Below are 26,904 nucleotides of genomic sequence, written 5' to 3'. Positions count from 1 at the left end.
CAATCCCATGTTCGATTCCAATTTTTTAAACCTTGGTGAGCACTGAGAAGCCTTTGATCCATATTTTAGGTTTCAGTATCAGATTGGTCATATCAGTATCAGCAATGATTGATATTGATACCTTATCGATGGTAAGGTATCGGAATAGGGAAGGGTAAAACAGTTAAAAGGGCTTAGATATTGATTTTTTTGAGCGGTAAGACAGTCCAATCTGACCCAATACAGCATTATTTGAGCTACACAATTATACTTCTTCATAGTGATTGTCATGTAGGAAGAAGATTATCTTTCTCTCCTCTCCCCTCCCCCCCCCCCCCCCCCAAAAAAAAAAAAAGAAAAAGAAAAAATGATATGAAATTGAAACCCTAATTTTTTTTTTGTAAAAAGTACAGGGAAATAGAACACTACCTGAGCGCGTGCGGTATGCTACTCCTGCACCATTCACAGGGGCGGGCGAAATGAGCACCGTACCCCTAGGAAATTCCGTCTTTCCATGGGGGTGTAGCGATCATTTCACCTGCTCCTGTTTGGGCATTGGGGCAGCGCACCGCACGCACCCAAATAGTGTTCTTTCTCCCAAAAATAAAACTGGAACAACCTTGAATAGAAATTCAAAAATTAATAAAAACCTAACTAAAAGTGGTTGGCAACATGAAGGAATGATGAGAAGAAAATTATTAAGTTGACAATGTTAAAGCAACTCAACATATGGATAGATGAAACTGGTCACAGTAACTCTCAAATCATAGTATAGACAACCCTAGTAAAAGGAAGGGAAAACTATCATAAGATAAAAAAGGCTTATTATTATGTTGTTCAAATTACAATTAAATGAATTAAACAACCTAAGTATATTTGTATCATTATTGCCAATCAATAAACTTGTATTACAGTGTCAAAGAGTTGAAATGTATCACAATCTATCCAGTCCTTCTGATCAGATATATCCTCATTGACAAGTGGAAATGTGTACAAAATATATGCATCCGTCTATATAGTTCTTTGGACTGAGTTTTCCTTAAGCTATGGTGAATGTGAATCCATCATTCACTGCAGGCTCTCAGATGCACGTGGGAAGGTATTAGGAGAGTATATTGGAGAAAATACGAAAACCCAATAGCGGTTTATGTCTTTGCGAAACCCTAGGATGGTGTGGTAAACATTCACGGCATGGTGAAGGAAAACTTTCTCCCTAACTCCATTAGCCCACAACAAATGCCCATAATTTCTTTTTTTTTTTTTTTGCATAGAAAAAAAAGACCATGATTTCCAGATGTTTATTATGCTTATTAAGGAAACCTAAGAGGATTACCAATGTGAATCACCTAGCAAAGATATCTTCGTGACCCACTTAGAAGAAATTTATAATTTTAACCGTGGGGAGCATAGGATGGTGGCTACTTTTTCATTATCTATGAAAGTTTTTTTTTTTAAAAAAAAAAAAATTAAAAATTAATATTTTACTTGCTTTGGTTGATAGGAATAATTAGAATGTTAAAATAACATTAAAAGGTTATAATGGGATTAACCGTTGTTAACGACCATACTGTTATTAAGGGTGCTTTTACCCACATAGAATGATGGTTAATAATTATAATAACACCATTATTAATGGTTATAACACTTCATTTGAAAGATATAGTTATGTGTAGGGAAGCTTAATTAAGTGTAAATGTTATATACTTTAAACATATATAAACTATTTTAAATCACTCTAGCTACATGACCTTCTCTATATTTCTACTGTTAATAATATTTTTCTTATGCTTTCAATAATTATGATTATATCCACACAAACCTCCTTTTTCCAAATCACTAAAGATACCTCAAACATCTCAAACTACTCTTTTATCTTATGCTTTCTACAACTATTCTAATGTGACTTCTACAACCTTCTACTACTGTTGGGAAAGAAAGTATCAATTCAAGAAGTATATCTCTAGTGCAATATCTAAACCTAGAATATAATAATGAAGAAAAGAAATTTTCCTTTAAAAAAAAAGTATGAGAAACTATTTAATATTGGAATTTTATTTATTTTTATTTTATTTTATTTTATTTTTGTATTTTTTGTATATAGGAGATGGGTATTGGAGAAGAGCTTGCTATCATGGACCCGGACCCAATGTTTTCTACCTTTTAGTTTTTATATTGGTTTGATCATCAAGGGAAAGCAAAAGCAACAGCAACAATTAGCTCCAAAACACAATCTCCAAATACGCTTCAATGCTGCCACTTGTCCTAACTATTATGACGAAAAAACATCTATCAATTATCTCTTAAAGAGAAAACAATAATAATAATAACCCAGATAAAAGTTCTCCATCGGTTATAAGACACATGGCAATAAGACAACATATATGGAAAGTAACTACACTCCATATACGAGAAGATAGAATCCAAATTTTTTTTTTGGCCATTTCCTATTAAGGAGCATAGGCCACTAGGGGTTGGCGCCCCAACTCAAGGAAGGGTGGGTTAGGGGTGGAGGGGGCTTTGTATCAGACACCATTATAAGGGTATTAATCTACTTAATTTTGGTTTATTGGTTTTGTTTGATTTGGTTCGGTTGAATTTGTGAATGGTAGAAACTAAAATCAAACTATTTATTGAACCGTTTCACTATCCAAAATTGGAACTAATTAATAAACAGTTTCAATTAAATGGTTTTTAATTTTGTTGTCAATTTGAGTTAACAGTTTTGGGTCCACTTGGGAATGAATCTATTTTTGAAGTTCAATAAAGAAAACTGATGCTGCTAGCCTCGAACCATGACAATTAGGCTCAAATTGAGACTTAAGAAATAAAAACAATTTAAAATAATTTACATGATTTAAATCAATTATCAAGTCTAATCGATTTAAATGATTTCACTTTTTAAAATCAAAATCAAACTGTTTAATAAATGGTTTCACATCTTGAAGTCAAAATCAAAATGACTAAAAAACAAAATTTTGTTTCTTATTTAAATGATTCGATTCGATTTCGATAAACGATTTCAGTTTCTAATTTATACATACCCACAAAAACAAATATTTTGGTTTCCATATCCCTACAAGTAACAACACTGTTTGAGAAGTGTATAAATAGTAGGGTGGAGTAGGCATTTCTCCAATAGTGAGTGAGTCATAGAATTGGTCAAATGTAGAGCGGTTCTTCTTTCCTTTATAGACTTTTTGGCCAAAGAGAGTCCAGCCATGGGACCCTACCACCCCTCTTTTGCCAAATTTTGGTGGGAAAATTCGGTTCCCTACCAAGCACCAGCACCCTTCTCTGACTAACTTAAAGAATCACATAACATTGACTACATGTCTTTACATTGAGTCATTGACTATGTACGTATTAAGAAAGAGAGAGAGATCACATGCCCTTACTGACTATTTTGATCTAAATTTGTAGGGTAAGTCATTAGATCAGATGGCTTTGCTCAATCAGAATTTCTTGACAGAACATAAAACAGACACTAGAGAATTTCATATACCTTTTTCATTTCTTTTTTCCAATAGGGAGATGGAACAAAAATTCTCTCTTGGTCTCCATTTCCAATTATCAAAGTACTATCAAATTTATTATTACAAAACTATTGACTTGACCATGATATATAATATAAGAGAAAAGATTCTCTCAACTGACTGTGGAGTGGAGGGTACACTAACACTCTCTCTATCTCTTTTCTTCACAAGAAATGACCTCTTCACCCCTTGAATCAAACCATTTCATTGTTCCTCATTGGTTTGCTCCCCTTTGCTGTTTGCTTAGAAAACCCTCTCTTGTAATATAATTATAGGAAAAAGATCCCTAAGCCAACTATGTGAAGATTGTTTCCCATGCCCTCTCACATAATTAATAGTCTATCTCTTCCTGATCATATTTACCCCACATTGTGTTATGAGTCTAATGGGGGATCAATCTAGTGTATGGGTACTCGAATGGGCTAGCCTAGTATGTGATAGGTTAAAAAGTTTGATTTAACGTGTTCCATCAATCGTGGAATTTTGACGTATTGATCAAGTACCTAACATTTGGTATCAGAATCAGACACCAGTCACGGATTAGGATCATGAATAAGGCTACTTAAGAGAGGACGACTATCTGTAGTAGAGTGAAAGCCTACGGAAACGTGGTGGGTGGTGGTAATACCAATTAAAGAAGAGGATAGATGAAGCAAATTGTGAATCCAAAATCCAATCATAAAGTCATATCAATAAAGAATTCTTTCCACTCTACTGGTGAAAAGACAGACATAATGTAGAGAGAAAATAATACAAAAGGAAAACATCTTATAATGCAAATGCCATCATACAAGAAGACAAAAGTACAGTGAGACGCTATACGGTGGTTTACCTCCCGCTTTCCTCGCCGGTTTCACATTCCCGCCTTAACAGAATTACAATTCCACTGTGTTTTGGGTCTTATACTCCAACTTGAAAAGAGAGAGAGAGTGAGTGAGTGAGTGAGTGAGTGAGTGTGTAGTGTGTACTGGGAAGTGAAAATGTGGGCTTCTGTAGGCTTTTTGGCCTTTTGTGTTTTGTCCAACGTCATGGCCGGAAAAGTTAAAGCTATGAGAAAAGATGGAAAAGAAATAGTACCAAAGCAAGCAGGCAACCACTTAATACTTATAAGAGGTAAGGAACCACACAATAAACACTCTCTCACTTCTTCCCTCCCTCCCTCCCTCCCTTCCTTCCCCTGCTGACACAGTTTTCTTCTCAGTTCTGTTTGTTTGAGGCCCTTACAGTTCACAAAGGTACTAACTAGTATGGACAATCAGAGAATTCCACCTCTTAGCTGGGGTTATTACTACCAAGGAAAGGTAAAATTCTCAACTGGGTCTTCTTCCTCTGGCTACATTCTCTCATTTGGGTTATCTTTCTGTTCTGTTTCTTATATAATGCTTTGGGTCTATTGTAATTGAGCAGAACATGGACGAGCTGAGGCATTCCCTCTTGTACACAACTCTGGAGCTAGAAACAACGAAGCTAGCAGCTCAAGAGGAGATAAGGAAGAGAGAAGAACAAATGAACCGTCTTCAAGATCTCTTAAACAGAGCCATCAGGGAGAGAGATGAAGCACAAGACAAATGCCAAAGACTACTCGTGGAGAAGCTCTTACTCCTTCAGCAACAGCATCAACATCTCCAACAACCCCAACAAAATACCCCTCTTTCTGGGATCTCAAGCATTGAAGATGAAGCCAGAAGAGGTGGTGATTCCAACACTGGCATATCTTCCTCGGATTGTGAAGAAAGCATCGTTTCATCTCCTGTGATGGACCCAATTCCACCACCACCATTACAACCACCCTCATCAGCAACAACAACAACAACAACAACACCAACATCAGGAATGGCAACAGTACAATTACCATCAGAGAAGCCATTACCAGAAAAGGGTAAGCTTTTGCAGGCAGTGATGAAAGCTGGGCCATTACTTCAGACCCTTTTACTGGCAGGTCCTCTCCCTCAGTGGCGACACCCACCTCCCCAACTTGACTCCTTTGAAATTCCACCAGTTGCCATTACCTCACCACCAACACCTCACCTCCTGCATCAAGACTCTGTGATCGGCATCAATGGCGACATCAACAACACCGGTGGTGGAATTGCTAAAAGGAAAAGAGGTTTAATGGTTTGTGAAGGTTCTGATTCTTCCACAAAGTATCAAAGAGTTGTTCTCCGATGACTCCTCCATCAATAGTTCCTTACATTATTTAGTATCTCAATTTCTACTAATATCAGACAGACCTTTAACAAGAATATGAAATTGTGTCGTGGACTCTTTAGTTATGCTTTTTAGCTTTTACTAAAGCATTTGTATAGTGTTTCCAGTTTCGTCTTGGGATGAGAAGGATGGATTTTATCTTCCTTTTCCTACCTAACAAATTTCAGACTTCAAGACTTCAGATTTCAGATTTCAGATTTCAGAGAGAGAAAGAAAGTGAGAGAACTGAGATTGCTCTCTAGGCTTTTCTCTTGTGTGCTGATTGAGATTTTTTGGTCTCTCCTTTTACAATTTAGCCCTTTCTTTCTTTCTTTCTTTTTTTTTTGGTAAGTTTTTTGGGTTAAATATATCTATGAGAGGCTATGAGAGCAGAGTATGTAGTGAGAAGATCCAAACAAAAAAATGTAAAATGGTTTGGTGATGGAGTTGTTAGAGGGTTGGGATTTGGAAGATGAGATTGTAAGAAGGGGGGTGGCCAACAAACAAAACACTCCTTGTCGGGTGAGGAAGGTGGGTCCTCCAAATCCGAATCAAGATCATCCACAGCAACTTGTACTAGTGTGGTGGTGGTGGTGTATTATATCAAGTTTAATCTTTATGTTTCCTTATGTGTTTTCCTTTTCTTTCTACCTTTTGCAAATAGTATCTAATCTATCTATCTGCTAAGGATCATGTCTCTGTTATTTTATTCTGATTGTTATTATTTGAAAGTAGAACAATAATTGCAGAGGGCAAGGAGCAATCATAAACACCCAATAGAGATCCTACTCTACCCCAAAAAATGAAGGACTAGTGGTCTTACTGGAGTGGTATCAAGCTGGGATTAGATGGAAATAAAGTTAAAGCAAGACACTTTTTCTGGGTTAACGACCCTTGTTTAAGTTGGGTCCATCTGTAATAGGAATGGTGACCTGACCCCAAAGAGAAAGCCTTTATTGGGTTTTGAGGATGACCATGCCATCATGGAATATTTTAGGCTCTAAATCAAAACACATTTTTGGAGATAGGAACTTAGGCTACTAGGTTGTTAGGCAACACAATCTCTGGATTCTTGACCTTTGTGCTACTAATGGTGGATATTTACTGGCACCAAAACATGTCTTTGAGTGACCTCTAAATTCTTGCATTCAAATGATGCACCACAAGCTTGAGAAAAAGCTAGACCATCCTGCGGTTGAGCTGGTCTACAACCATCATTGCTTGCTTGTTTTGGTGATCGTAGACTACCCTAAACGAGTATTAGTTTTCTTTGCGTTTTGATTGTAGAATACCCTATAGTTGAGCTGGTCTCCGACAACCTCTGTAGTTTTCTTCGTTTGAGCACTTGCGTAAAACGTACACCACCCTCCACGGTTTGTGATCAATCACGATTGATACTAATAAGGATCACGGCCAAATATCCAATACCGATACCTAAAACTATGGTAGGAACCACTAATATCTTCATCTTCCTCCTAAGACAAAGATATATATAAAACATGGTGGTTGAGTTCCTTTTTTCCATACATCAAACAAGTCCAAATGAAACGGCTGATTGTTTGTTTCTCCTAAAAAGGGGAAAAAAATATTGATGGCATCTTATTACTCCATGTGGTTGGATGTACAAATGTTGTAGGGTTATTAGCAAAATCATTTCCTAAAATTGGAACTTTGTACAATTCCCTTAATTTTTTTTTCTTTCAAAAAAGACCTTCAGGAGTCAGGACAGACATGGCTAATCAGATGGAACCCGATTGATACCAACGGAAGACATCAATGAAACACCTATTTGATTGAATTTAATTTTGAAAGTTACAGATGGGTTAATCCATTAGACGTATAACTAATCTAATGCTCAGTTAGTCAAAACCAACTCTCCACAATGGTTCATAATGGTAGACCATTTTCAAAGCCTTTCCTTAACTGGGTCAGAATGAGCTTTACCCTTTTATTATGTATCACATAAAATACCATATAACCAAGGGAAAAATGATCCTCACATGGGTGGTGTGGGAATGTCTCTCTCCTTGACACTCTGCTCCCTCTCCCTTGTCCCCATTGGCTGGGAGTGGGATCCACTTAAAGGTGTCAAAGTTCAGCCCGAATTGACCGGACCAACTAAAACTGACCGGATCAATCTAGGCTGAACCAATCGAACTCTGAATGGTTTGGTTCTAGGTTGAAGTTTCATGGAGTCAAAAGAAACCATAACTAAACTTTAGGACTGAACCCAATAAAAAAATCAAGACCAAAAGATATAGTAAGGGATTAAACCTAGGAAAAAGCCCGACACCCTATAAGTAAGTTGAAGTCACCATCAGCCCTACTGAAGTTCCAAAGGTTAGCTCCACCTAGCGACTAAGAAATTGGTTTAAGACTGAAGTAAGGAGGGCGACAGCGTTCGTTCCTCAACAGGTGACCAGCTTTCAATACTAGTTGTTACGTAACCTGATAAGAAATCGATAACCCAAAAAACACAGGAATTTTCCTATTGAGTGCCTTATGTATAGATGTAAGACCTAAACCGGACCGTCCAATCCAATAGTAGCCTGATCACAAATTGATAAATAAACTGGATCAAACTGATCAAAGCGGAAACTTCCTTAACGGTTTGGTTTCAAGTTGGCCTAGTAATAAATCAAAACCGATTCACCATGAATGAAGCCGGACCCAAGTGACTGATTGACAGCCTTAAATTTCCACCCCGCACCAATAGCATCAGTCTTGTCTTCTTGATATCTTTCAAAACATTTAATATACAACCAGACGGAGCAAATCTGTCTTCAGCCAGATTCCAAGCCACAGATTTTGAAGATGGGGCACCAGACCCACCAATTAAGAGAATGCCTTCTCTCACGCAAGCAAAAACATTTGAGAGTCTATAAGATGTCTGAGGCAACATAGCTTACTTAGCTACCAGTAAGACCATAAATTCAAACGCCACATTGATGCTTCAACCAACTGAAAAGAACTTTGATACCCACCAGTAAACAAAGGAGTCAACAACTCAAACAACGAAGAAGAGTGGAGGTATTTAATACAAACATGTTTAGTAAACGAGAGAGAGAAAAAAAGATGCCAACAAGTTTCAGTTTCTATTAGAACAAACACCAAACAAAACACAAACAGAAATGAAAATAGAGTAAGATGATACAGAGATTTAACGTGGTTCACACACCAATATGACGTGCTACATCCACGGGCAAAGCTGAAGATGTTTCACTATGTAAATCGGAGAAAGTTACAATGGAAATCTCTCAAGAACACCCAAATCGGCGATGTTGTTTTCTCCCAAAAACCCTAAATCGAAAAACCCCAAAAATCACTCCCCTTACAACAAAGAGGATAAAGAATATAAATACTCCTCCATCGGATCTCAGAAAAAGTTTCATTTGGATCGCCACCAAAAATATCGAAACGAATTCGAGACATATGTAATAATTTCTAAATTACAAAGGACACAAGTGACTAACATGAAGAACTTTAGTTAATTTTTCTCTAGTCACAATGTCATCTACTAATACTTTCCACGAACAATTTAAAGTGCAGATGGACTTTTAAGTTTCCTCAAAATGTTTCAAGTTTTACAACGAAACCTGTGCAACCTATCCTTAAAACTCATTTTTAAGAAGAAACTTGACCATTGTAACAGCGGAGGAAACATCAAGAACACAAAATCATAATACCAGGTAACTCCTCACCAACACATCTTATATCATGATTCACTCTCAAATCCGAAGGAAGATGGAAATCTCTAAGAGCGGAGACCCAAGGACCATTCAACAACGGAATAGAAGAATTAAGGCACACCCTCTCACAAACCAACTTCTTAAGAAGTGACAAGATATGTGTAACAGAATCCCAAACAAGGGAAACCTCTCCTATTCAAAGTTACCTGATCAAATAGATTAGGCTCAAGGCAAAATTTAGCCTTTAAAATCCTACACCAAAGATCCTCCAGCCTCGTAAGCAATCTCCATTTTAATTTGGCAAGGAGAGTCCTATTATGCTTCATGCTAGATCTAAATCCACCGTAGTTTTTAGGTAAACATAACACTTTTGCAAGGAACCAGAGACCATCTTTTACCACAGGTGGGATTGCTTGGCTGATTTAGGACGATGTGCTTTGGTCATGGAGTCCTAGGTTCACATCCCTACGAGTGCAGCGTTACAAGGGGTGGGGGGAGGATTTGTACCGGGGTTTTCCCTTGGGCCTGAACCATAAACCCTGACAGGTTCAAGGGTTTCCTCGTTGGCAAAGATAAAAAAAAAAGCCATTTTTTATCTTTATCACAATCACCCTTGCAGAAGTGTGAAGGTTGCACAACTAAAGACGAGGAAACGGAAGCATGACATCCAAAAAGTAGGTAAAACCGATCAGCCAACTTGAGAAAGCAAAGGGACCTTCTACAAACTCGGCATTGCTTGAGAATTCAAGGTCTCGCACTTGTTTTTTTTCTTGGTAAGGCAGGGTAGCCAGAATGCCATCATATTATGATTCTCCTTCAATAGTACTACTCTGTCTCGAGACAGGAAATAAATTTTAATACGTCCAACATTCTATTTAGCCCCAATACTCCCTCTGCCATCAAACACGGCATATCTGTCTTCACTGGTTTTCGTGAAATCCAAGATCAAAGAAAGTACTTGGGCCTCCCAACTGAGTTTGGCGATTAAAAGGGTTTATTTTCCTTGGCTAAACTTTCACGATGGAAGAAAAATCTGCTGCAATCTTTTGGTTAAAATGGGAACATTTGTACAACAGTAAATTGGTTGGTGGCTTAGGCTTTCGCAACTTTGAGTGTTTTAATTTGGCTCTACTAGCAAGACAATGCTGACGGGTCTGAGGGAATACTACTTTATGGGTCCAAATGTTAAAAGGTTTGTTATTTCCCTAATTCAACTTTCCTGCACTACCACTTGTGCACATTTTCAGGCCTTCCCAAGCTAGTGGTTTGCGGTGTTTGGCTGAACTTATTAACAGAAGCTTGAAACTATGCGATCCCTCTATTATTAAATCATGTTTCCCTCCCTTTGAGGCAGAGTACATTCTAGCCATTCCACTATGCATTGAAGCCACGTCAAAGGACTGGCTTTGGGCTTTTCCCAAATCTGGAAGCTTTGTTGTTCGATCGACCTTCGATAACATTAGAGCAACCAAAGCGTGTGATCAAGTTTACTATTCCACTACTCTTTGTTGGACCACTGATGCGAACACACTGTCCTCTAACCAGGACCGGCAACCAAACCGTAGGCATCTCACCATGAAGCTGCTGGGGTCATCACCAGCACCTGCTCTCCGGCTGCTAGGCAGTGATACTGACTTTGAATCAGCCGTTCATATTGTTGGATTGGGCTACTAACCTTTTAGTTGAGGATGATATATCTCTGTTAACTAAACAGTTCGGTCATGTTCTGTTGCATTATATTCCTCGTCGCCTCAATGTGGAGGCCCATAAACTAGCTACTAGATCTTCGTCATTGTTCCTATCTCATGTTTAGTGGGTTACCCTCTCTCCTTTTGTTGTTTCCTCTGTAGTCTGTACCCACCACTCCCAGATGGAACCCTTTCCATATGGGTATTTCTTGATTTGAATACAATTTCATTTTGTCCGGAAAAAAAAATTTGACACAACATGATCGCTGAAGGTGCATACGTATATACAAACATGTTTTGCTCATTCTCTGTGTACCTTTGATTGGCCACACCATCCGGATTCCAGAAAGGGCATCCAACGAATATCAGTGGGAGAATGCCCATGCATGTTTCCATATAATCTCACAACTGCAAAATCAGGAATATGTATTATTAAAAAAAATCCGCATGCTCACTAAAGACATTAAGAACCAAATATCCAAGACATATGAGATAGATATTTTCATATTTAACAACAAAACCAGCAAAAGATGGCACTGATGAGGTAGTATCTTAATCATCTTCATCCTGATTGTTAGCAACACTATATTTTGAGCACGATACATAACAGCTACCGGATCAAAATCAACGTTCAGAAAAATGAACATAACAAAATATGATCGATCAGCCCAAAAGGAGCTGGCTTTGCTTACCTGATCAGATGATGTGGCTTGCTCTGGAATTTTATCTTTCCAGATGGAAATTAGACATAGAAACCAAAGAGCAATGCTCTTAATCAAGAGAGCCAATGAATTCAGATGGGTGGAAATGTACTAGCAGTTGGCAATGTATATTTTCTGAACAGTCAACAAAATACAAGTATCACATAACTACATAAATGACTTCAATTGTCAACACCAATTGCAGCACATTGAACACAGCTAATAGTCAAATCTGAAGCTTTCACCTCCCAAACCTTTCAGAGAGAGAACGACAAATGAATGGATGATCAACACAAGGATTTTTAGATCTCAAAATAGCATTGCAAGTCATGCAAGTAATAAATAATCAAATGGCCAATTCTTCCACACATCATCGATAACTATACAAGATTTGTATTCTACATGTCACGATTTCTGAGATCAGAAACTGAGAAATAAAACATGCGATCACCACTACCAGGTGAAGTATTCTCACTGCACTTACTAACAGATATCTTGTAGGAGACCCTTCAAAGCACACTTTAGTTGACTAAAGGACAAAAAGGAATCTTTAATAAGGAAAAGAAGTTTCAAATAGGTTATTGGTCATCAGTAAAACCTTCTAGAAAGGTAGACCCATTGCTCAAAACAATTAATTTGAAAGAGCATATGTTTTACCTTCTTGGAACTTCTTTAATGAATGTACTAAATGTAGAGAATTGATAATCTTTGATGTTCATTAATTGAGAAGTGATACACGTATATAGGATACGTATCATAACTGAAACAAGAAACGAATCTATACAAGTGGACAAATGAACAGCAGGACAATCCTAGCAGTTGTAACTAACTCTATAGAGATCACATGGGGTCCTTCTCCTTTACACGCCCCCGCAAGCGCAGCGGGTCAAACACCGCAAGCTTGTCACGGAGTAGTGCAAAACGATGCCGTGATAGGCTCTTGGTTAATGTGTCGGCTATCTGATCAACGGTAGAGATATACCGAACAAGTAAATGCTTAGAAGCAACTAACTCGCGTACATAGTGAAAATCAATCTCGAGATGCTTGGTCCGAGAATGAAACACTGGGTTAGCCGTCAAGTAGGTAGTGCCAATATTATCGCACCACAACGTCGGGGCTGAGGGAAGAAACACACCAAGCTCGCCTAGAAGAGAGCGGATCCAGACAAGTTCCGTTGTTGTGGCCGCTATTGCCCGATACTCGGATTCGGTGGACGACCTGGCAACAGTTCGTTGCTTGCGAGAACACCAAGATATCAAATGAGAACCAAGGAAGATACAAAATCCTGTGGTTGAACGACCATCATCGGGGCAGCCAGCCCAATCAGCATCGGAATATGCAGAAAGAGTGATAGATGAGGAGACCCCAAAATACAAGCCATGAGAAATGGTGCCACAGAGGTAACGCAAGATGCGTTTGACAGCAAACCAATGGTGGTCAGTCGGAGAATGCATAAATTGGGCAACGCGATTGACAGCAAAGCCAATGGCCGGTATGGTGATAGAAAGATATTGTAAGGATCCCACCGTGCGACGATAAAAAGTGCCATCAGATAAGGGTACCCCAGACGAGATGGACAGAGGAGAACCAGCAGCCACAGGCGTTGAAATAGGCTTGGCAGAGGGCATGTTAGTGTGGGCAAGTAAATCGGTGATATACTTGCGTTGTGTAAGATGTGAACCAGCCGCCGTGCGTTGCACCTCTAGACCAAGAAAATAGTGCAGGGGCCCGAGATTTTTCAAAGCAAAGGCCCCAGATAAAGCCTTAATAAAGGCCGAAACTGCAGCAGGATTGTTGCCGGTAATCAAAAGACCATCCACGTATATAAGAAAGCAGAGCACCACGGTCGGTGACCGATATATGAACAAAGAGGTGTCTGTGCGAGAAGCAACAAAGCCTTGAGAAAGGACAAAGGTGCTGAGCTTAGTGTACCATGCGCGTGGTGCCTGACGCAGACCGTACAAGGATTTGCGCAAATGACACACATGATGAGGAAGTGTATTATCCACAAAACAAGGCGGTTGGGCCATGTAAACGGATTCAATTAAATCACCATGAAGGAAGGCATTAGAGACATCCAATTGCCTAATGGGCCAGCCATGAGTCACCGCAAGAGAAAAAACAATACGAATAGTGGCCGGTTTGACAACCGGACTATAAGTCTCACTAAAATCAAAACCAGAGCGTTGATGAAACGTTTTCGCCACCAAGCGAGCCTTGTATCGTTTCTATAGAACCATCAGAACATTTCTTAACCCAAAACACCCACTTATAGCCAATCACATTGTGGGAGGAGGAAGGCGGGACTAGGACCCATGTGCCGTTGTTAAGCAGAGCATTAAACTCCTCCTGCATTGCTTTGCGTCAGTGAGGACATTTTGCAGCCTGGGAATAACAAGTAGGAACAATCGGTTCAGCAGTGGGTGCAACCGAGGTAACAAGGTTCAAGCGAGTAGATGGCTTCAGAGGGCCAGTGCGGGACCGAGTCACCATTGGATGAGAGCCAGGGAGTGCCAAGGCTGGTTCGGTGGTCAGGGCAGCAACAGGCTGTAGAGCAGACTCATGGGGTCCAGTCATAAGGGCATCAACAACACTGGAGGGCCCAGAGGAATCGGAAACAGTATCGTTGGGCCCAGAGGTAATAAATGGTAATGGATCAGTAGTAGGGGCATTAGCCCAGGGCCCATTATCAAATTCAATGGGCACAATAGAACTTGGAAGAGATCCACCTGTTGTGGACCGAGGAGGTACAAGCCCAATGGATAATGGAGAACACGGAAGCAAAATTGGTGGTGGAGAAAGCCAACAGGAAATGGGGTGGGCTGTGGGTCGCGACTGAGCCAAAGTGGCTTATGGAAATACAGTTTCCTCAAACTAAACATGGCGCGAAATGAATATTGTCTTAGTAGATGGATCATAACAGCGATAACCCTTATGGGAGGGAGAGTAACCGATGAAGATGCACGGGCGAGAACGGACCTGAAGTTTCGATGATACATAAGTCCGTAGCCAAGGGTAGCTGAGACAGCCAAACGTCCAAAGTGTGGCATAATCTGGGCGTGACCCAATCAACCTCTCAAAAGGAGAGACATCATGGAGATGAGGCAGGGGGTGCCTGTTGATAAGAAAGACAGCCGTCTGAAATGCAGCGGTCCAAAATAACTCGGGCATCCCAGCCTGAAATAATAAGGCTAGCCCAGTTTCAACAACGTGTCGGTGTTTGCGCTCGGCAACACCATTCTGCTCCTAAGTGTGTGGACAGGAAAATTGTGCGAGATCCCATTGGCTGCAAGGGCGTGAGCTTTTGAAACTCCCCCCCACCGTCGGACTGAAAAGATTTGATTGGTCGTGCAAAGTATTTTTCAACAAGAGTTTTAAATCGCTCAAACACAGCAAACACATCAGACTTATTACGAATTGGAAAAACCCAGCAGTATTTACTAAAGTCATCGATGAAAAGCACATAATAGCGGAAGGAATCAAATGAAACTAATGGCGCCGGGCCCCAAACGTCACTGTGTATCAGGTCCAATGGACCAGAACTGATAGAGTCCGAATTAACAAATGGAAGTCTGTGGGACTGCAATTACATGCATTACAAGATGAAAAAGAGCCTGAAATAGGGATAAGAGAACTAGTAAGTATTTGACGCACACGCCTGGCAGTAGCATGGCCAAGTCGCCTGTGCCAATCAGCAAGAGTGGGAGCAGAAACCAGGATCAACAGAGTCAGCCATGCGAGGAGCAGCAACAGTGGATGGCACAGGGGAGAGATGCAGATAGTAGAGCCCATTGTTACTCCGGGCGTTGCAAAGACTCCTGTGCATCTGACAATCCTTAACAACAAAGGAGGAATTATTGAACTCAAAGTAAACATGATTGTCAGCACAAAAACGAGAAACAGAGAGTAAGTTGCAGTGAATACTTGGAACACAAAGAACATCATTTAAGTGAAAGGAATGATTATTAGCAAGGACAGAAGTAGAACCGAAATGGGAGATCAACAGACCTTGACCATTACCCACGATGACATTGTCTGAACCACTATAGGAATCACATATGGCTAAGCTTGAAAGTTCTGCAGTGATGTGGTTATTAGAACCGCTATCAAGCAACCACAGAGAAGGTGAAGATGATGAAAAGGAAGATAAAGCTGATGAACAGATTTTACCAAGATATGTGTGATTGAAACGCTGTGGGCACTGAGAGGCTATATGACCATCTAAGCGGCAGATCTGACAGGTGCTGCGAGGCAAATTCGAGAAAGACGATGAAGGAAATTCAACAGGTTGATAAGTGTTGGGCGCCAACGGTAATGATGGCTGAGATGAGCGGCAAGAGATCTGTCAGCTGTGGAGTAGTTACCACGATAACCAGAGGAACCTTGAGTACGAGGCTGATTAGAACCTGAGGAGCGGCTATCAGAGTACTGGCGTCGATTTTGAGAGTAGTACTGAGAACGACGACCAGAATTTCCACGATAACGAGATCGAGAAGAACCTCGATCAGATCGAAACGATCGATCAGAACCTCACATAGCAGAGTTTGCAGTCAAGATAGATGCCGTAGCAGCAGCTGTCGTAGATGACAGGTACATCTCTTGGCTCAGGAGGAGTCCAGAGAGATCAAGAAATGAGACCGGGTCGGCGTGAATATGAATGGAGGTGGCAAAATCTCTGTAATCATCGCCAAGTCCTCTAAGGACAGCAAGAACCAAATCCTCATCAGATATAGGATTATCAGTAGCTGCAAGAGCATCAGCAATTGAACGTACTTCAAGCAGAAACTCAGAGATCGGAGAAGATCCTTTGGTGAGACGAAGTATGCGATCCTTTAGATCCATGATCCGAGATCTGGACGATGGTGCAAAAACACGAGCCAAGGTGGTCCAGGCATCAGACGAAGTAGAGGCACTGATAATGTGTGGAAGTGTCTCCTCAGTGAGTGAGGAAATAAGCCAGCTGACGATCAGCTGATCTTGGCGATGCCAGAGATCTATAGCAGGATCCAAGATTGCAGAACCAGAGGATTCCGGTGTGGAAGACGACGACGGCCGTGGAAAAGAGCCGTCAACGTAGCCTAAGAGACCATGGCCACGCAGTAGAGTAAGAAACTGTGCCTTCCACAGTAAGTAATTGGTAGTGGTTAGCTTGAGAGGCAACGATGGTGAAACATTAAGAGAAACTGGCTGAAAAGTCATCGTGACACAAAGAACAAGAGAAGGTTGCAAAAAGAAGATCAAGAAACGAATCGACAACACAAAGAAGGTTGCAGAAAAAAAAAGGAAGAAGCGCAGAGCGCAACAGAGAGATGATGCGACAATACGAAGAGAAAAAGGGCCAGAAAGGCAGAAAGAATGAAAAAAAAAAGACAAAACGTCAAAGACAAGGAGCTCGTGAGAGTATGCTGGCTTTGATTACCATGTAGAGAATTGATAATCTTTGATGTTCATTAATTGAGAAGTGATACACTTATATAGGATACGTCAAGGATTTAAGTCTCGGACCGTATCGTATCGTCTCGGCCGATACGTCTCGGTATCGGTCGTGGTCGATACGATACAGGCCAAGACGTATCTTTTTTTTTTTAAATGCAAATGTCTCGACTGCATCAAGACGTATCGACCGAGACGTACCGATACGATACGATACGATCGATACGTATCAATACAGCCGAGAGTTTTTTAAAAAGATTATTTTATTATATTTAAAAAACGATATGTATCGAGACGTATCGAGTCGTCTCGATATGTATCGATATGTATCAACCGATACATACCAATACATATCGAGACGACTCGATACGTCTCGATACATATCGTTAACTTAAAAAACACATGGCCATTTCATTCTTTTCAACTAAAACTCGATTTCTAGCAGTCCTGGCGGAAAAAAGCTCTTCCCAGCTTTGAGAAACCCTTCCAAAAACACATTAAAACTTGCTTTTTGGGTAAGATTTCTTGAGGGCTTTCAATTCTTTGCCAAAAACGAACTTCGAGGAGCTGATGAAATCACATCATTTGGTGGATCTAACAGCCCACATTCGAATTCAAAAGCTGTTCTTGAAGGGTTAGGTAAGTTTTTTCAAAAAACTTGAATCTTTTGCTTTAATCTTTGATTATTGGTATGTTTTTTGGTATGAATCAAAGAGAATATGTTAAACAAACATAGAAATTGCATTCTTTGTATGCATTTACAAAGATTTGGTTTCAAATCCATGTTTCTTTGATCATTTTTACCCAAAACCGAAAATTCCTTCTTTAAAATGATTTTTTTTCTTTTTCTTCTTCTTAACTCTAAAACAAATGGTAATGTTTATAAGATATGGAGTACATTATGTATAGATGTATGACATCCCAAGAAGATTATACATTTACCCTAAAATCTGTATTTTTTTATTTTTTTTTTGGGTATTTTCTGAATTTATAAAATACTTAAAAAAATGTAAGGAATTTCATCTTTTAATCTTTTATAACAATTTCAAAGTGCCGCACTTGTCTGGTTATTGATTATTCACAATTCTTAGTATATATGCATGATATATGACACAAATTGCTTGTTTATATTGTTTTTTGTGTCCAAAAGTGTATTTTCATGTGTATTTTGATCATTTTCATGCGTTTCTGCACCGATCGATACGTATCTCCGATACGATACGATACGTCTCTTAAAATCGCCTGACCGATACGATACCCAATACCGATACTTAAATCCTTGGGATACGTATCATAACTGAAACAAGAAATGAATCTACACAAGTGGACAAATGAACAGGCTGGAGTGCTGGACAATCCTAGCCGTTGTAACTAACTTTATAGAGATCACATGGGGTCCTTCTCCTTTACACTAAATACCAGAAGAATTCTCTTAGATTTCTCCTTAATAATCTTCTTAAAGGAGAGGAAAGAGCCAAGAATACTAGTAAAAGCAACAAAAAGAAATTATTCGATAAAGTGGTAAAATGCCCTATATACAATTTCTAAAAGATAAAATAGAAAAATAACTTGTACACAACATTGGTTGCTTGGAGAATGCTAAACATTTTTTTACAAGAAAATATTTCATGGACAGCTTTCTCAATTAAACTGTCTCTTTCAGGTTATTGGCTTTGAGCTTTCACATATTGAGATGGAACAATGCAATGGGTTGAAGATTTGAGCATAAAGTGTAGAACGATGAGGGAATAGGTATTCAGTCAATCTGGAAAATATGACAGAAGGAATGAAGAGGTATGATGATCCCTAAGATAGGAAAATGTGAAACGTGAAAATATTTATCTAAAGGTAACAAGGTGATAATGACTACTTTAGATGGTTCAAACAATTCATCTGGATCGGTTGTATCTCCACACCGATAATATGGATGGACATAACATAAGAATGAAGTTTCACTCAAAAGACCATCTGCAATCTGACATAATTTTTCATTGTTTCAACAAAACAAGAGAGAAGATAAGTAACCTTTGGTTTGGGGAATCAGTTTACTGTGAAGACTGTTATATAAAACACTCTTCAAGCATCACTTCAGAAAATCCAGTGCCTGCACAGCATCAGATACAGCTTCATGCTTCATTGAAATCCATCAAGTGCAGATACCAATATGTAACCGAAAAGACTGCTTACTTATTTTGCATATGCTTTGAAATTCTTCACTCTTATCATCATAACAAGCACGGGGAAAGGCAACAAATACATCTAAATAGGAGAACAGTAAAACCATCAAAATAATTAACTCAAAAGTGCAAACAAAAGGAGACGCCGATGCTTAAATACGAAGCTATACATGGATGCTTGTCATGTTATCAACAACAACAAACTCAGCCTTATCCCAACTTAATGGGGTCGGCTACATGGATCCAAATAAAACAAAATAAGGAAAACAGAGTTCGAACCAAAAAAGAGAAAGAGAAAGAAAAGATGGGAAGAGAGGGATGAGGAAAAAGATGAGAAATTAAAAAAGAAAAAGGACAAATGAAATAAATGAAAGATGAAAGATGGTAAGAGGAAAGAGGCACAACCCAGCAGGTTGGGAGAATCTCATCTAAATGGGGTCTGCGACATGGATCCTTGCCCTCCAATAGGCTCTGTCCGAGGTCATGTTATAGCCTACTTCAAATGGAAAATGCTTTTGAATGGTGTTTACCTGTATGTTTCCCATGGCCATGGAATGCAGTAACAGGTACTAAATCTAATGAGTCACCAATGCTGCAGATCACAGATTTTGTTATGAGGATGTCTTGACAAGGAAGTAAATGAGAACATAGAATCATGAGAGCTCACAGGCAATCAACAGAAAAGACACTCTTCATCATTTACCTGCCCATGTAATCTTTTTTCAATTTCAACAAAATGTAAGACCATTTTGAAGGCTCGTATGTAGCTTCTTTATTAATGTTTTGGCAATCAGACCTTCAGAACTGGGCAGTAAAATGCACAAATGGTAAGCATGATAATTGCTCATATATAAACTGAAACTCTGAGACCAAAATAAAAACAGAATTAATTATTTCATCCAAGAATCAACACCTTGAAGCTTTTACCACCTTCATGCAACAAAAATTGCTTGCTAACATAACTAGAATCCAGTTCAATAAATTCAGAAAATTTTCAGATATGACATACTTTCTTTTAACACATTACAACCGCAATACACTAAATACACTACATGCTGGTGAAAAAACCTGGATTCAACAGCATCTTCGAGAAACTTTTGAATTTGTTAGTTCGCCAAGGGAACTAAGCAGAATACGGGTTTGTATTCCTCACTACCCATTCTAAATGCACCATGGGTACATATCAGCATGGACTTTTGTGCTAGGCTTGCCCATTATATGGGAAAGGCATGATTCCATACTCGTGGTAGTCAATCGATTCTTGAAGATGGCACATTTCATTCTATGCAGTAGACTTTCGACGCTAGTCACACTGCCACTATTTTCTTCAAGGAAGTTGTGCGGCTACATTGATTGCCAGAAAAGACTTATATAATCGAGATGTCAAGTTTATGAGCTACTTCTGGAAAATATATGGATGAAGACCAACACAAACTTCAGTTTTCTACAGCCTTCAATCCACAGACCGGTGGTCAAATGGAAGTTGTTAACTGAAGTTTGGGCAGCTTGATCTGTAGCCTTGTTTGTGGCTATGAGAAGACTTGGCCTGGCTGTCCATATTTGACATCATTAAATTTGCATATAACAGTTCAATGAAAAGGACTACGGATTGTACTCCATTTGAGATTGTTTTCAGAGTTCAACTGAAGTGACCTGCTGACCTTGTTCCCCTTCCACCTCACACTTGTATTAGAATTGAAGCGGATGAGTTTATACGCCGCATTACCAAGGTTCACCGACATACGGCAACGTATATAGCCCTAAGCAATGACTCGAACAAAGCTACGGCTGACCATCATTGACGTTTCGTGGAGATGGTTCGCAGGGGTGAGAGGCTTCCCTGACACCAATATGAAGCTCCACCCACGGAAAATGAGACCTTATAGAACCTAATGCTTATGTGGTCGATTTGCCTGCTTTAATGGACATAAGCAATATCTTCAATATGGCCAATCCGATGATCCATTTGGGTCACCACTCGGACGAGGGAGATACAAAGCATACTTTACGACACCCCAGTTTCATCCATCCGTTGAAGATGAGATAGAGGATATTGTGGACGACAAATATATTATCACTCGGAAGGTAGATGGTTGCCATTCCTTTTTCATCAAGTGGAAAGGCCGTCCAAGAATTGACTGCATAACGATACACACCGACGATTTCAAGTGTCTCAACCTGGAGTTGTATGAGCACTACAAGTCCCTTCTCCATTTGTCGGAGACGATGCATTTAAGTCGGGGAGAGTTTATGCAGGATCAGCACCAAGAATCCAAGATAGATACTGTTTGAAGTACCGACGCAGGAAGAACAAACCCAAGGCCAACAAGGCCATGTGGATTACCAATGAACCAGTTTTTTGGTTCAAACCAAACCTAGCTTGCGTGTTTTACTGGTTCACAAAAAACCAGGATCGTGGGACTGTTTTAGGTGTTTATTTCCTTCTTTGCTTTTGTTGAGTTTAGGAATAATGGCTTGTGCTTTATGTTCAGAACCCCACTTTATTTATAATAGTCTAGAGAACATTCAAGAATAGGTACAAGGACTAAAATACCCCTAGGACAAAAATACCCTGGAACAAATTTAAAACACTACCCCTCAAGTTGGTGCATAAATATTAAACATGCCCAACTTGCTAACAATAGAACCAAAACTTTTACTACTAACTCCCTTAGTGAGAATATCAGCTAACTGATCACTAGATGGAATAAAAGGAACACAAATTACTCCTTGTTCCAGCTTCTCCTTGATGAAGTGACGATCGATCACAACTTGCTTGGTGCGATTATGTTGAACTGAATTATGTGCAATGCTTATTGCTGATTTGCTGTCACAATAAAAGTGCATAGGCATCTCAACAGGAATACATAAATCTCGAAGGAGTCCTTGGAGCCAAAGGAGTTCACAAATACCATGGGTCATAGCCCAAAACTCTGCTTCTACACTGGACCGAGCAACTATAGCTTGCTTTTTGCTCCACCAAGTAACCCGGTTGCTTCCAACATAGTTTTCAAGGCGTCACCTAGGCACCGCTTAGGCGTCCAGGCGGATTTCTAGGTGCCTAGGCGGCTGCCGCCTTATTGTAGGGCGCCTTGCATTGTTTTAATTCGTATCGAACCAGGTTTTGACACTTATTTGTGCTAAATATCATTTAAGTAAACTTAAGATATTATTCATAAATAAACAAATACCCCCTATTTGAATCCAATAAAAATAGTTAAAAAACAAATTCCAAAATTGATAAAAAGTCAACCCCCCAGTTCAAGAACAAAAACTAAATTTTTGGCGGTAGGTGAAATTTTTAACTTTTTAATGCTGGGGTTTTTCTCAAGTCTAAAAATTCTATAAATCTTAATATGGTAAAAGATTGCTAAAAACCAAAAGTGCGGTCAAATATTCATTTGTTTTGATATCTAAAAAAATATTTTCATTTAGAGCGATTTTGATAGCATTCGCACACACCAAGTAAGGTTTGACCGGAACATAACTCGTTCAATACAAATCAGATTTAAACAATCTTGGATTTGTTGAAAAGCTGGTTTTGTGTTCTACCTAATACAAAAAGTCTCATGTAAAAATAAAATCATTTGATCAATCAAATTTCTTAGAGAACAAGAACATTTCTATAAATCGAGAGCAGGTTAATTACTTATTGATAACATCATATTTTCTAAGAACAGTATAAACCAAATGTGAGATTAGTATACTTGAAAATGACCAATTTCAAGAACATATAAACCAAATGTGTGTTTTGATTATTTCACACATATAACTGATATATTAAAAAAATGATATTGGAACGCGATTTAGGCCGCCTAGGCCGCCTAAGCGCTTAAGGAGGACCTCCAACGCCTTGGATCGCTTAGCGCCTTGACAATTATGGCCTCCAACAAAGGTGCAATAGCCTGAGGTATGATCTCCTGTCATCCAAACATCCTACCCAATCTGCATCGGTGAAAGCCTCAACTCGCAAGTGATCTTGAGGAGAGAAAAATCACCTTTTCTAGGAGAAGACCTCCAGTACCTCAAGATTGTATATGCTGCCTCTAGATGAGTTGAGTAAGGATCATGCATATACTGACTAACCACACTCACAACAAATGCTATATCAGACCGTGTGTGGGATAGATATATCAGTCATCCAACCTTTGATAGCTACCTTTATCCACTGGCTCTCCATCATGCATATACTGACTAACCTTTGATAGCTACCTTTATCCATTGGCTCTCTATCATAGTTGTCAAGGCGTCGCCTAGGCATCCAGGCGGATCTCTAGGGGCCTAGGCGACTGCCGCCATAGTGAAGGCACCTTGCACTGGTTTAACTAGTATCGGACCAGGTTCTAGCACTTATTTATGCCAAATATCATTTAAGTAAATGTTTTGATACTATTCATAAATATGCAAATACCCCCCTATTTGAATCCAATAAAATTAGTTAAACAATCAAATTCCAAAAGAATAAAAGTTAACCCCCCAGTTCAAGAACAAAAACTGGATTTTTGGTGGTAGGTGAAATATTTAACTTTCTAATGTTGAGTTTTATCTCAAATCTAAAAAGTCCATAAATCTTAATTTAGTAAAACATTGCTAAAAATCCAAAGTGCGGTAAAAAATTCATTGTTTTAATATTTAAAAAGTATTTTCATTCAGAGCGATTTTGACAGCGTTCGTGCACACCAAATAAGGTTTGACCGGAACATAACTCCATCAATATAAATCAGAATTAAGCAATCTTGGATTTGTTGGAAAGCTGGTTTTGTGTTCTACCTAATACAAAAATTCTCATGTAAAAATAAAATCATTTGATCAGTCAAACTTCTTAGAGCACAAGAACATTTCTCTAAATCGAGAGCAGTTTAATTACTTATTGATAAGATCATATTTTCTATGAACAACATAAACCAAATGTATGTTTTGTTTGTTTCAAACTTTCAATAGCTGACTTCTTCAATTCTAATGTCTTCTAGTTCTATGTTGATTTTTGATGACTTTATGTGGCTTAATATTGATTTTTGATTACTTAATGTGACTTAATGTTGATTTTTGATGACTTGATGCTGCTTAATATTGATTTTTTATGACTTGATGAGGCTTAATGTTGATTTTTGATGATATAAGGTACATATTGTAGCATACTAAATAATGTTAAAAAAGAGGAGAATAAAAAATAACACTTGGGTGCCTTGTCGCCTAAGCACTTAGGTACCCCTCCACCGCCTTAGGTCGCCTTGCCCAAAACTCTGCTTCTGCACTGGACAAAAGCAAGTTGATAACACCATGGGAGTTCACAAATACCATGGGTCATAACCCGAAACTCTGCTTCTGCAATGGAACGAGCAACTACAGCTTGCCTTTTGCTCCACCGAGTAACCACCAACCAGGTTGCCTCCAACAAAGGTGCAATAGCCTTGTGGATCTCCTGTCATCCGGACATCCTACCCAATCTGCATCGGTGAAAACCTCAACTTGCAGGTGATCTTGAGGAGAGAAAAGATCACCTTTTCTAGGAGAAGACTTTAAGTACCTCAAGATTGTATATGCTGCTTCTAGATGAGTTGAGTGAGGATCATGCATATACTAACCACACTCACAAATGCTATATCAGATCGTGTGTGGGATAGATATATCAGTCATCCAACCCCCTACCTGTCATCCGGACATCCCGTGGAGAAAAGCATTCTTCACATCAAGTTGTTGAAGGTCCCATCCTTGGTTAACTGCACAAGAAATAATAACTCTAACAGTGTTCATCTTTGCTATTGGGGCAAATGTTTTGTGATAGTAGATCCCGTGTCTGGGTAAATCCCCACGCAACCAGCCTCACCTTATATCTTCCCATTGTTCCATGAGCCTTTTGTTTGACAACCCACTTGCAGCCTATGGGTTTCTTTTTTGGAGGAAGACTCACCAAATCCCATGTGTCATTTTTTCCCAGGGCACTCATTTCTTCGTTCAATGCTTATTTCCACCTTGAATCAGCTAGTGCTTCCTACCAGGTGTTAGGAATGGAAACAGAGGACAACGAGGAAACAAAAGTATGGAAAGATGGAGAAAGAGAGTTATATGAAACAACATTAGAAATGGGATGCTGAGTACAAGCTCAACGGGGTTTACGAATAGCAATTGGTAAGTCAAGACTAGGATCAGAAGGAGACTTACCTGGAGATATAGGGTCACTGGGTAGGCGCAGTGGTGGTGGTGTTATCAACTTGCTTTCGTTTATGCCACGTTCCTCGAGTAAATGTCTTCATAGTGTTAGGTTCCTCATGCTCCTTCTGGATAAAAGGCTGCTCCTGTTCCTGCCCTGTTATACCATCCTCAAGTTCTATGGATGGATCTTCCATTGTAGGCACATAGACATCCGATGGAGCAATTAAGGGCACCTCTTCACTTGCAGACTCCTCCTGAAGAGGTGCATCAAATTGAGTAGCATAAATTTTGTAGTTGTATTGGATTAGATGAAGAAGAAGTCCATTCCCTTTAAATTTATGTTTTAAAGTTTCTTGTTTTAGTGGAACACTCCAACTTATCCCCACGGTTTCAAAAGTTTTATTTTCCTTCTTTGTTTATGTTTTCCACTTAGAATTTGTTTCCTAATTGGATTTGAGACTTCAGCCCTCAACTCTATATATAGGTGAAGAGCCATAGAGCTCCCCACGATTTTACCATTGAATAAAGCTGGCAATTTCTGCCTCCATGTTCTCTGGGATTCAGAATGGTGTTGTGAGATGTAATGCAAACCTTCATGAGATGCTAAAGTTGGCTGATAGGATGTTAGCCTAGTTCAGGTGAGACACTTGGTCAATATCCTCCTACTTTCTTCTCCATTCTTCTTCATATTACCCACCATCAATCCAGGTTAGTATTTTCTGTTTCTGTTTCTGTTCTGTTCTTAAGAATACTAGCTTGCTGGAATTTCAGTTTTCTTAAGGATTTAGTCTAAGAATTCAGACCAGATTACTATTAGCAATCGGATCCTATTCTAATCCTATCCACGGTTGCAAAATCTAATCTTGCGATTGTCTTGATAGAGTCCTATTGCTCCTCAACTTGCTGAAATTTTCAGATATGTGACTATTTTTTATTTTAGAGTTTTCTGATTTTATTCAGTTTGGTTTCTTGCTAAGAATCCTTGATTCTGAATCTCTGATGCTATTTGTTCATATTTTTAATACAGTTTTGAGGTCAGTCCTTAATCTGCTATCAATTCTTGGTTCTAGAACAATCCTGAATAAACTAGGATTCTTCTATAACTTGGAATTGGATGGTCAGATTGGTTTCAGATTCTGATATTCTGTTCTCTTATTAGAGTAGATTATTTCTTTTAAGTTTTGAAATGCATCTGATATTTTGATTTCCTGTTGTTGATCATTCTTCAATTCTGCTCATTATTTCATCACTACGATTCTTGTTTTAGCATAAGTTTCTGAACCTAAACCCTTAGGCTTCTAGAAACCCATCACCACCAGTGCTTCACCATGATTTTGTTGATGGCTCAGCCGTCAACACACAT

The 26,904-nt window shown here is 39.2% G+C and overlaps 1 protein-coding gene and 1 long non-coding RNA gene across 3 annotated transcripts; one reads left to right on the top strand and one right to left on the bottom strand.

Annotated features, from left to right (window-relative positions):
- Positions 1-4,713: 4,713 nt before the first annotated feature.
- Positions 4,714-5,908, top strand: LOC122649467. Its single transcript, XM_043842639.1, has 2 exons — positions 4,714-4,813; positions 4,920-5,908. The coding sequence occupies exons 1-2, from the start codon at positions 4,760-4,762 to the stop codon at positions 5,679-5,681; spliced, it is 816 nt and encodes a 271-aa protein (XP_043698574.1). The 5' UTR covers positions 4,714-4,759; the 3' UTR covers positions 5,682-5,908.
- A 5,730-nt stretch (positions 5,909-11,638) lies between these two features.
- Positions 11,639-20,492, bottom strand: LOC122649951. Of its 2 annotated transcripts, XR_006331350.1 has the most exons (5): positions 20,457-20,492; positions 20,092-20,192; positions 19,919-19,980; positions 19,237-19,470; positions 11,639-12,085 (listed from the first exon to the last, which is right to left on the bottom strand). It is a non-coding gene; the product is annotated as an uncharacterized LOC122649951 (long non-coding RNA). The 2 variants fall into 2 exon arrangements; XR_006331351.1 differs by lacking the exon at positions 20,457-20,492 and having other exon boundaries at positions 11,639-12,031; positions 20,092-20,253.
- Positions 20,493-26,904: the final 6,412 nt, after the last annotated feature.

Source organism: Telopea speciosissima, chromosome 2 (genome assembly GCF_018873765.1).
Source record: "Telopea speciosissima isolate NSW1024214 ecotype Mountain lineage chromosome 2, Tspe_v1, whole genome shotgun sequence".
NCBI classification, from domain to species: Eukaryota; Viridiplantae; Streptophyta; class Magnoliopsida; order Proteales; family Proteaceae; genus Telopea; species Telopea speciosissima.
The sequence above is the reverse complement of the archived record's forward strand: the minus strand, read 5'-3'. Positions and strand labels throughout refer to the sequence as shown.